Below are 12,500 nucleotides of genomic sequence, written 5' to 3'. Positions count from 1 at the left end.
AGTTGTTAATGTCTTCATGCGAATTAATTGCGTACTTAAACAGTATTAGATGGTGATACCATGGTGTTTTGATGTATACCGTGGTACTGAATGTTTACCATATACATATACCATAGTATTGTTGTTGTTAGTAAAGTAATAATTCTTTATGACAATTGGTGTATAAATTGTAGTAGGTTGTAATTTCATTACTGTATGGTTGGAGAAATTAAATATTACATGTGAGTATTACATATGTGTTAATGCTGAACTATGTGACATCTTTATGTGCAATAATTAATTCAGGGAAGAGCAAAATCCACTTTTTATGATCCTGCGTTTTTATTATTTATTAGCATTTTGCATATTTTACAAGGGTTATGTAAACTTATGACTAACTGTATGCATATATTTTCAAGAAACCCTAAAAATAATAAGGATTGCCACGTTGTGTTGCGGTCAAGTTTCTAATTTTTTTCAGAAAAAAATCTAAAATGCAATAGTGAAAGTGATGCTTGAATCATTGAATTCATTTGATTTGACATACTTTTTTCATTAGCACATTTTAATTAAACTATTAATCCCTCTATAAACTCCTGATAGTGAAATAGTTTATTCAGGGCAGAATGAAATAAACAAACAACTAAATCCAGTTTTATGATCTCACTTTTCATAATTATTATTAAAATGTTTAGATTTTGCAAGGTTTATGTAATCTTATGACTGAAAATCTCTCTCTCTCTCTCTCTATTATATATATATATATATATATATATATATATATATATATATATATATATATATATATATATGGGTCAATGACGTGACGCCTAAATTTTCTGTTTTTCAGTTAAAATTGGTTTAAATGCATAAAAAGATGCCATATATATGAAGGTCCTCTCCCATGTATGAACTCACTTCAAAAAACATTAGTTATTTGTAATTTTTCTGTTATTCAAAATGTCAAAATATCATGTGGTGCGTCCGGCCATAACTTTTTTTTTTTTTTGTAAACATGTTTGAAATTACCCTAAATTTATTCAGTTTAATTAATTAATTGGCGTAATTTCCGAAGTTTTTTTGTAATACTGTATAAAATTGCAAAGCATTTGTATTTATATTTCGGTCATAATATACAAACAAAGTTTGTCCGATGATTTCCATTTTATGAAATATCATGTGGTGCGACCATCAAAAAAGTACCATTTTGGGACTTTTATGTTGGAATCCATTCAAAGATAAGACTTTGCATCATATACCAATTTGCCAAGGACCCATGGAAGCGTCAGGCAGATTTGTAAGTCTCTTTCAAATTTGGAAAAAAATAATCTTTTTAACAGCTGGTATGTAGTTACCACATTTGGATATCATGTGGTATGACCTCAAAAAAGTTATTTCTGCAATTATTTATTTTCATTATAAATTTCATAGTGACTTTTTGTGGGAAGCTAGCTTGTTTTGTTTAGGTGACCAATTCTGTGCTTGTAAATTTCGATTGAATTTGAAAATATCATGTAGTGCGACCAAATATCATGTGGTGCGACCACTGCAGAGTGTTTTCCATTATAGATATATGTCCCAGATTGGCAGTTCTTTTGCTTTTATATTCAGTTGATAGTTTATATACATAAAATACTTTATTTTAGTATAATTTGGAATATATTTTTATGCAATTTGGTTCATTTCAGACTGTTTATGTTTAATCTTTGTACAATATGAGAAAAATAATAAAAATAATAATAATAATTCAGAGCATTTAATTTTAGTTTGATAATAATGCATTTATACTATTTTAATCTATTCTACCAGATTATACTTCCAAGCAAAGTAAAATAAACGCTCACCATAGGCAGCATGTTCATTCTGACCCGGAGCAAAGAGGACACTGACAGACAAGACAGAGCTGGTTACTTTTAGTATGAAACAAAGTCTCAGTGTTAAAATATTGTGATTTTTTAAAAGAAATTCAAACAACAAGTACTGTTTTGTGGCTCTTTAACATGTCGTGACAGATCGCAGTAGCGCCTCAGTTCAAGCGGCACATGAACCGATCATCTCTTCATCTTTACTAGTCATAGCACAAAATAAACATGAATGAACATCAGAAGGTATCTTGTTTCAACCGTGAAAAGATGTCAATACACTCCATTTTTCAAGTTCAAGTCCACCGACATTAATCTACTCTCCTGTCTGGTTTGTTTGACAGCTTTATAATATGTCAGACTGCCTGTTAATCAAACTCCCGGCGAAAGGGTCAATTGAGTAGCCAATATTGGGCAAATTACAGAAATAACTGGGGCTAAAGAAATGCCTGCAGTTAATGCCACATGCTACACTTTTCACACGTCTCTTTAAATAGATTTTTAATGATATAAGGTATTTTTGTTATTTGGAGCGACCACTCATCATGTGGTGCGACCAATAATATCAATAACAGTATTAAAATAAAAATAAAATATCTAATTTCTGTGGTTTAAATTTGAATCACTGCTACAGTATGCTTAAGTGAATGGTATTTTTAAAACATTTTTATCAGTTTTATGCAATTTGTGGGAAAAATAAGTCTGTTAACTTCCTTTAAGAAGGCAACTCTGAAATTATAGAACAAAAATAAGAGATCATTATTTACAAAAACTCAAATTAAATGTAAATTCTTTGTTACTAAACACTTTAATTACTGAGAACATTTTTAAAAAATGTTAAGTATGTTAAGGAAATTATTTAATTTTAATATAAATCATGGTCACGCCACATGACATTTTTTAAGGCTACAGGCAATTCAACTAGATGAAAAAACACTAAAATCACTTAATTTTAAATTTTAATATTAATTTATATGTACACAACATTCTTAATGTTTGAACAATTACATTAGATATTATTATTTTTTGTATTTTAAAATTGGCCTGTCAAATCCTTATGCGTCAATGACCCATATATATATATATATATATATAAGAAAGCACAAAGCTGTTTTTAATAATAACCATTATTTGCAAATGTAATGTGGGAAAATAATTAGAAATGCTGCAGCGTCTATATTCATGCATCGTCCTCTGATGAACCTGGCACTGGATATTATGAATACTTTTTGTTTAATTTGGATAAAAGCATCTGCTAAATGCATAAATGTGAAGGTTGACTAACGAGCTGATGTTTTGTGTTGTAGATGATGGCGCCCTCTAAGATGAAGCTACGTGTGAGGAAGAGAGACAGCGCTGGCAAATCTTCTCAGCGTTTATTGGCCAACGCGTCGCCCGATTCCAAATGCCCCATCTGCCTCGATGGGTTCAACAACGTGGCATCGCTTGACCGATGCCTGCACCAGTTCTGTTTCCGCTGCATCCACGAGTGGTCCAAGAACAAAGCCGAGTGTCCGCTCTGTAAGCAGCCCTTCCACTCCATATTCCACTCCGTCAAAGGGGAAAACGACTTTAAGGAGTTCGTGCTGCGTCCGCCGGAGAATGGAGCGGCTGCGAATGCTGATCCATCTGAGCGTGTGCTCCGCCCCCGAGTTCTCCGAGGCCGGGAGAGGCGGAGCCACAGAGTGCAAAACCCCGCCCCTTCCTCCTCCCCTCCACTAGAGGACGACGTTATGTTCGATGGCCTGACGGATGCAGTGGCGCTCGCGGAGAACCAAGATGTGCAGCAGATGGTGCTGCGATTGACGGCGCGCAGACATGGGCGTGGCGAGGGGCAGAGTTTGCGGCGTTTGCGTGACCAAGATGTTGTGGCATTCCGACGAGCGCTTTATAGGACCGGCGTGCGAGTGCGCAACTCGAGGGACACTGGCAGGCAGAGGGACATTTCAGCTGCGTTCTTGCGGCAAAACCCCGGCTGTTTGCGACGGCTTTTGCCTTGGCTGCAGCGCGAGCTCACGGTGCTGTACGGTTCGCACGGCTCGCTAGTGAACATCGTGCAGAACATCATCATCTCACGCATCATGAACTACAACATGGAGGACTCGGCCATCCGGGACGAGCTCCGCCCCTTCCTGCTGGCGCGCACCGACCACTTCCTGCACGAGCTGGTGAGCTTCGCCCGCTCCACCCTCAACATGGAGGCTTACGACCAGCAGGCCGTTTACGACTGTCCCGCTCCCAGCTACGAGGAGGGCAGCAGCTCGGACCTTTCTGTTATCGCCATCTCCGAGGTGAGACACACGAACATCAAACATTACATTTTGTGAATTAGTTTCTCAGTTTACTTTCCTTCCTGTATGACTTTGTACTTTTAAGATGTTTAGCAAAATGCTTTCACTTTTAGGGTCATTCCATCTCAAGTGGTTTAAAAAGTTGGTAGCTTGGGCATTTTTTTTATGACCTTGATTAGGGCCCTGTTAAGTCTGTTTTATTTTTCACCAATTTAATCCCCCAATTTTTTCCCCAAATTCTGTTTTAATGGTTAAATTAGTTTTATTACTAAAAAGTTTAGTAATCAAAAAGAATGTCTTATTAATTTAAATTAAAAAAAAGAATGTCTAATTGATTGATATAAAAAATACAATTAAATACAGTTTAACATCCATTTATTTAAAGCTTAACAAAAGTTAAATTTTTAGGGCCCTATGAAATCCATTTAATTTTTTCCAACATTCTGTTTTTAGTTTTATTTATACCGGATTTAATTAAATTTCAATCATTATAAAGCATGTCTAATCCATTTAATTCATTAATTCATTCATTAAACAAATTTTAATAGTAATTTAATAATTATAATTTTTTCAGTTATAGAGCCCTATGAAATGTTTTGTCTTTTCAGAAATTCTGTGTTGTATGTCGTAGTCAAATGAAGGCATAAAACACCAACAGTTTAAATAATCCTTTAAAATGTAATCAAATGAAAATTTTACAATTTTACAATTTTACAATTTTTTGTCAAACAAAGTTCTTTAAAACAAAGGTTTACTGTTAGAATTAAAGCATGGAAGAATTGTTTGTATTTTATTTGGTTTGTCCACAATGGCTATTGTGTCATGGCCCACAATAAATGTTGGGTTGCACAGACATTTATAAAAACCTCAACATCTTACCTTAAGATGGTACTAAAGCCCCCGAAACAAAAACTGATAAAAAATTAAATTAAAAAATGGCTAAACAGCCTCCTTTGGACCGTTTGAGATGGATTGACCCTGAAAGCAGCAACCAGAGGGTGTCAAGCTCCAAAAAAACCCATAATTTCCTGTTCCTTTTCCTCCATTTTTCCTCCTCCACGGTGAGGATTAACGCACAAAAAGGTTTCCACCAAATACATAATTCTAAATATTGTTTAGTATGTCTATAAATCTCTAAAAATCTTATTAACTCATGATAACTTTGTGTGAGGAACAGTACATCATATAAGTTCTTTCTGAAACCTTTCTTTAAATTCTACTGAAACAATCCCCTGTGAAGTGTTCTGACACTGTGTTTCTGTTTATTGAAAGCAGATCATGTCAGAGTACTGCAGGAGGATGTAATGTGTTTCTAGTTCAGTTTATCCAAGTCTTCATTGTTGTCTTTTCTCACAGGATGACGACGATAATGACAGTGAGGACAATGTCACAGAGAATCCCTCTGCTGTCCAGGAACACCTTGCATCCGTTGCCACAGCAAGTGGAGCGGAAAGTTTGCCAAGTCAGTCAGCGTGGGATGATGAGACGCCTGGTCCCTCCTATTCAACCCTCCTCCCCTCTTCCAGCCAATCGCATGGCGAGGGGGCGGAGCCAAGCTCAAGCACAGCCCCTCCCCTCAGCGCCCTGGATATGACTGACCCTGCGGAGAATGGCAGAGTGTCAGCCGGACCGGGTGAAGATGACGAAGAGGAAGAGTGCCTGATTGTGGGATACGTGAAGCCAATGGCCGAACGGACTCCAGAACTTGTTCAGCTCTCTTCAGACTCGTCTGAAGAGGAGCAAGAGCCAGCCACCACTGAGACAATGGCCTCAGTAACGAAATCAGAGGCATCCCAAGTGCAGCTCCCGTTACAGTCCCACATGAACCCGCTTAGCCCTAGTTCCTCCCCAGGCCCTGCTCCCCTGTACAGTCCACAGAATTTACACTCGGATGGAGTCGGGTCACACAACATAGAACAAGAATCCGAGTACTTGTCCTCCCGTGGTCACCGGTCCAAAGATGGTTCACATTCACGGCAGAGTCGAGATGACTCCAGATTCAGAGGTCACAAGAAGCACAAAAGTCATCGGTGCTCTGGGAGCAAAGAGAAGGATAAGAGTTTAGAACAATCCCGGCACGTCAAGACACCGGATTGCTCACCAAGCCAAACACAGAGCTGGACTCAAAGCCCAGCAGTGTCCATTTGGAGCGGTAGCCCTGCCTCTAAGTCACACAGTAGCGACTGCTCTCCTTCTAAAAATAAGAGCGGAGAGCATTCGCGCCATGTGAAAGAGAGATTCTCACACTCTCCTTCCAACTCCAGAAGGAAGAGAACCAAGGAAAAGAAGAGTAGGTCACCCGACTCAGACTCGTTCCTTGGTTCCCACCATCCCCGTGAGGCAAAGCGTTGTCGGAAACGCCGCAAGCGGTCGGTCAGCAGCAGCAGCGCTGATTCGCACTCCGAAAGATCCTGCCTGGACAAGCCCAGTGGCAAACGCAAGTACAAAACCCGGCACTTGGAGCGAGCAGCCCAGCGGCAGCACAAGGAAGGAACCGCAAGCAAGGAAAAGCGGCACCGAGAGCAGCGACGAAGCAGGGAACGATCTCCAAGTGTGGAGATCATCTACGAACGAAGGCCGCCGGACCCGTACTGGGTCCAGCGGAGAAAGAGGAGGCACCGGAAGCGAAGGAGGGAACTGCGTTCTCCCACTGTGATCACGATCGATAGCGACAGCGACCGTACCATCGACTGTCTGGACCGCGTCATGGATGTTATAGACCAAACCGCTGCTGATGTCGAGCAGAGGGATGGGACTCCTGAGCAAGATTCCATCCAGAACACAAGTTGTACCTTGGATTCTTCAAATCCTCTATCCGAGCCTTCGAGTCCCATGGGCCGAGGCGACCCAACCACTGAACGCACACTAAACCTGGACGACTGCGTGGTGGATGTAGTCGACCACAGTAGTTCTGACTGCTCCCGAAATATGGGTGCCAGTAACCACGAAGAGTTTATACCCGACCCTTTCCCAGTGGATTCGATAATAATGGCCCCACCTTCGGACGTGAGGCTGCTGGAAACCATACTGCAAGATCTTGTGGATTTCCTACCGGGGGTAGAGCGGGAAATGGGGCCGAGTTCTCCCAGCCAACACGAACCAACTTCTAGCCGACAAAAAGACCAATCAGAGATGGGAAGAGATGCTGAAAACTTGGAGAATGAGAACACCGATGGCAACGGACCGCAAGAGTCGACGACCAACACTGCTAGCTAGAATTAAAACACTCTTTTTTTTACAGACACATGCTTGTGTGATGCTTATCTGAATCGCCTCTAGACATTTTATAAACCCATGTAAAGACTGAATTCCTGCTGGAAATGGATGCATAAGAAACGTGTGGAGAACACTTCTTTTTTTTTTTTGCCATTGTCAACTTCATTATTGTTCATGTTGTATTTATAGTTACGGTGATCCTCTTCCTTGAATCTGGTGCTGATTCACTGTGCCACAACCCAACTACAATCATGCCTGGATGGCAACCCTTGTTCGCCTAACCTTAACTCTAGTAGCAGCAAATACATAGGGGTTACCATCTAGGCTCGTGGTTCTCAGCTTGTTTGCTTCAAGACTCATATTTTGTTTGACAAGACGCAGGGCTTTTGACAAACTGAATAAAAAAAAAAAAATGGGAAACTTTATTTTGCTATCCTACACTCTTAGAAAAAATGTGCAAAACTTGTGCCTATAAGGTGCTTTCGCACCGGAGGAACCTTTTCATAGATCCTAGAACTATAGGTGGAATTTCCGCTTTTTGGCGTGTTCGCACTGCAGGAACTAGGAACGTATTTAGTTCTAGGAACTCCATTTGGGGGAACTAATTTAGCTCCTACTTCAGAGTGGGGTCTAAAACAGTTCTATAGGAACTACCAGTGACATAAGTGTACACTGTTTGGCCAAACGCATACGAAACATTGGCTACCAGGCATATTTAAAAAGCCATGTAAAAATATTTACTCCACGAACATGGAAAATAGCGATAATGGCATTTACCTGTTGTCTGCACCCTTGTGTTCTTTTCTCAGCCATTTGTAACTCTGCAAGTTGTCATAGGAGTTTTAGTCAGATTTTCATGCTCTTTCAATCGCATAAATTGTGCATTTACATTCCATCTCCGTTATCACAAATCTCACGACACACATCAAAAACATCTCCGATCACGGCTTTCTCCATTCACCGGTTGTTGATATTTACAAATTCAAAGAATTAAGACGTCGCTGGCGGCAGCTTCAGAGTTCCTGCTGCCGGTTCCAATGCAACTTGAAAAATGGCCCAATTGAGAAATTGATTCTCTATGAACCACCCTGCTGGTTAGTTCCTATAACTAAAGCCTGGAATACACTACACAATTTTTACCCTGATTTTCCACCGATTTACAGTCTGGAGAAGTTGACACTAGTTGCCCAAAGTCAGAGCCAGTCTGCATATTTGAGTTGACCGATTACATAAAAAATTGCGTAGTGTATGATGGTCACAGACTCCTGATTTTTTTTTTAGCTTCAGACTTATTCCATCCAGTCGGAGGATATCAAACATGTTTGATATTTTCAGCGGATTTTAGAATGCATATTGTTTTCATTTGTCAAGCGTCTCCTAGCAACAAAGACGCATGTTTCTGCATGAGTTTGTTGTGATCGGAATGACTTTAAAGTCTGGTAATGTATGATGTACAGTTTTCCACTATTTACAAAGTCGGTAAGTGTATGATGCCTAGTGTTTTAAAAATCTGTTCAAATTTTAAAAGTCATGTAGTGTATTCCAGGCTCAAGTTCCTAGAACTACACAGTGCGAAAGCGCCTTTAGATGTACAACAGATTGTCACTGGGGCAGCGTGTTGGAAAGGAGAAAACGGCGTGGCTAGCGTTTTCCATGTGTTTTTAGGTGCGACATGTGAACAGCCCCTAAGGGTACATATTACAAATATGCACCTTTTAGGGTTGGACAAGGTATAAAGTTAACCCTAACGGTGCATATACCATACTACTTAATGTACTAATATGCACCAGTTAGGTTTGGATAAGGTACAGCATTGTACTTTAAGCGTGTATATTGCTACTTAAGGTATCTTATGTACCTTTTAGAGTTGGATAAGGTGCAACGTTGTACCTTAAGGTGCATATTAGTAATTAAGGTGCTAATATGCATCTTTTAGGGTTAAATAAGGTACAAAGTTGTCCTTTTAAGGTTATTGCCCCAGTGACATGTTGTTTTACATCTAAAGGTACATTCTTCACATTTTCTGACAGTGTACATGATTATATGGTTAGTTGCATTTTATTATTTGCGTTTAGCATTGTTTTTTCTGCTTCTGTCCACAATCTTGTCAGAGCGTACCTGTGATCCTGTTTTGAATCATGACCCACTGGCTGAGAATCACTGATCATTCATTATTAAGTTCCACTGAACCTAGAGAATTGTGTCTTTGTTAAACTCAGGGAACAGGTGACGTGCACCTCCATGCCTCCGTTACGCAGTATGTGTATGTGGGACTATGGTGACACCCTTGAGATATAATTCACTGATCATGTCTACTGAACACACATCAAGCCTTCTTTACAACAGCTGTCTGTCACATGTCAGCCAACAATCAATAAATGCATTTAATAGATGTACAATCTAGTGTCTAAAAGTGTTTTTCTTTATGAACAGCAGCAATAGTTCATCACCTTTGTGAGCTGAGACCCTTCTAACCAGTAGGGGTTTGATAAAACAGTGTGATAAATCCTGTGTCATGGTATAGTCCCCTATATTAGTAGACTTTTGTATTAAGCCGGTTTGTATTAAATTAAGTAGCTGTCGCTCCCTTGTGTAAAGTCGCCAACTTTCATTAGCCGGGTTTGCATCCAAAATTGCGAATTTTACTTGAAATTGAAATATCGCAAAAAAAACATTTGCGACTAAGCACCGTTTCCATCCAGCAAGTGAAAGAGCGCAAAGATTTTTTGATGGTGTGAACATACAGTATGACTACCTTAATGAAATCTTAATATCTGATGTTTTTTTGTGTTCTTTCGCATAAGCATTGAATTATAATTTTTCATTAAAATATAAAATGATATTACACAATTCTCTCAGAAACCTTTGCAGTCGGCCACATTTTGCGTTCTCTCGCAAAAGTATTGTGTTGCCCTTAAGAAACTTTGCATTCACCCTCGCAACATTTTTCATTCTCCCACAAATGCATTGCGTTCCTTTCAGAAACATCTGCAGTCAGTCGTAAAGTTATTGCGTTCTCCCGAGAAACCCACAAATGTGTTCTTCATAGAAACGTTGCGTTTGGCCGCAAAACAATTTTGTGTTCCCTGTTAATCTTTGCATTCGTTCACAAATTTCTTGCGTACTCCCAAAACTTGCATTTCTCTCAGCAACTTTGCGTTCACTCACAAAAGTACGGTGCCCGCGAGGTGACATGGTCGGTTCACGACATCATAACTCGTGGGAGCGTGATATTATGTCGTGGCCACGAGATCATTTTTCATTATCATTTATATTTTTATATTTGTTATATATGCTTATTTCCCCTTTCAATTTGTATATCGCTTTACCTAGTTAATGTTTTGTGTAATTATGCTATATTTGCTAGCCTACCATATATTTTGCTAATACTGTGAACACTTGACGATTATGCCAATAAAGTTTTGACTTTATGATTGTATTTATGCCCGTGTGTGATGATAAATGAGTGTGTTGTGTTTTCATTTACAAATGAAATTACGTGAATGATTAACTCCTCAACAAAACACTATATAGTATTTGTAATTATGGTCTATTACTTGGCAGAAATAAAATGAAATATAGCCTATGTTAAACTTAAACTGCATTCCAATAAAAATTCTAGTCAGCATAATCAAAGCTTTATTGGCATGTCGGACATTTACAGTAGGCTGTTATTTACAATTCATAACGCCAAGTATAGAGATCGAAATTAATAGTTCAAAAACATTTTTGTGGTTGATTAAAGCTTGCACAAATAAAAAGGTTGGAAACCACTGATTTAGGTCATACAATCACATACAATGGTTCTCTATTAAAAGGGCAATCATTTTCTTAATTGGCAAAGCCTTTAAGCACTGTCCCAATCACCCAAAATGATGCTGTTCCATCCACCCAAATTGTGTGAAAATAAAACAACCTAATTCTGAAAATAGAAACATGATATTAACACTTTTTTTTAACCGATTTTGTAGTAGTGCATCATATTTATGTTGCCATCAAAAGTTTGTATAATATAGAAGCTATGACAATTTTAGGACCTTATTATGAAAATTAGCAAAAGCTTATGCCATTTTCCACAGTTCATGCATTTCAAGATCAACTTCCTGTTTGATGCCTGCTCCGCCCACAAACATGATGTCACACCAATGAGGGTATCCCATTTTAATTATGTGGTCTTACAGCAAGGGCTCAACAAAAATGTTTTTATTTTTACTCATTAGGTGAGAAAATAAATTCTGTGTAGTTATACTGTCCCATTTGACATTATGTCCCAATCACCCTTAATTCACCTATTGTTGTTGACGCAGTATTGATGTGGGCATGCTCAGTAAGCCCTGGGGCCTGTACCATGAAGCCGGTTTAGCTGGCTAGCCAGGTAAGTTTCAGTTTAGTTTGCGCCAACTCTGGGTTTTAGGTACCATGAAAGTGGTTTGGCTTTTAACACTCCACAGCTAACCTGCTCCGGGGCAGGTTATGTTCTGGTTTAGAGATCTCAAACTGAAATTTGACCAATCAGCTTCAGCAATAAAGCCACTCCAGTTTATCTTACTCCAAATTAAAGGACGCTACATAGTAAAACATTTTTAAAGATAAAATCATCAGATGATTATTTTTTATAATTATTTTATATTATTTATATAATTATTATACCCTTAATCCATTACACAAGCCAGCTTAGTTTAAAGGTAATTATTAACCTTTTATTTAAAATCAATGTAAACATATAGATAATATGCAATATAAAGAATTTTTTTTAGAATCAATAGCTTTAAACATGACTACATATGAGCTTAGATTTTTAAGTGTTTTTATACCTATAAATATTATCAACTCTATAAACTAACTTTACAACTTTTACTTGCACTTAAATGGTAAGATAAGTTTTCCTCTTTCATGGATAGATCGTTTCATGATCGTGCTGTGTAAATGTGTTTAAAATCTTCATATCGTTCAATCTTTTAATCTTAGCACTGACTCTCACAAGAAGTGAATCACAGTTTTAAGGCATGTGATTGGCTGCTCATTACTGATGTCACACTTTCATGTGCAGGCGCTGCATTAACTCAGGATCAAGCCTGAGTTGACAGAGAAAGTTGATCAGCTTCAAAGCCTGGTTTGGTTTTGTCAACTCTAAACTAATCCTGTAACCCTG

General features: G+C 38.5%; 1 protein-coding gene across 1 annotated transcript in view; it reads left to right on the top strand.

Moving 5' to 3' along the window:
- The window catches only part of toporsb (topoisomerase I binding, arginine/serine-rich b), an 11,296-nt gene extending 544 nt beyond the window's left edge, over positions 1–10,752 (top strand). Inside the window, exons 2-3 of the mRNA XM_058764427.1 lie at positions 3,149–4,132; positions 5,489–10,752. Of these exons, the coding sequence (XP_058620410.1) occupies positions 3,149–4,132; positions 5,489–7,348 (2,844 nt within the window). The 3' untranslated portion in view covers positions 7,349–10,752. The remainder of the gene's footprint in view (positions 1–3,148; positions 4,133–5,488) is intronic.
- Positions 10,753–12,500: the final 1,748 nt, after the last annotated feature.

The sequence above is a fragment of the Onychostoma macrolepis genome, chromosome 23 (assembly GCF_012432095.1).
Source record: "Onychostoma macrolepis isolate SWU-2019 chromosome 23, ASM1243209v1, whole genome shotgun sequence".
Taxonomy (NCBI): Eukaryota; Metazoa; Chordata; class Actinopteri; order Cypriniformes; family Cyprinidae; genus Onychostoma; species Onychostoma macrolepis.
Note: the sequence above shows the minus strand (reverse complement) of the source record. Positions and strands in the feature narration are given on the sequence as shown.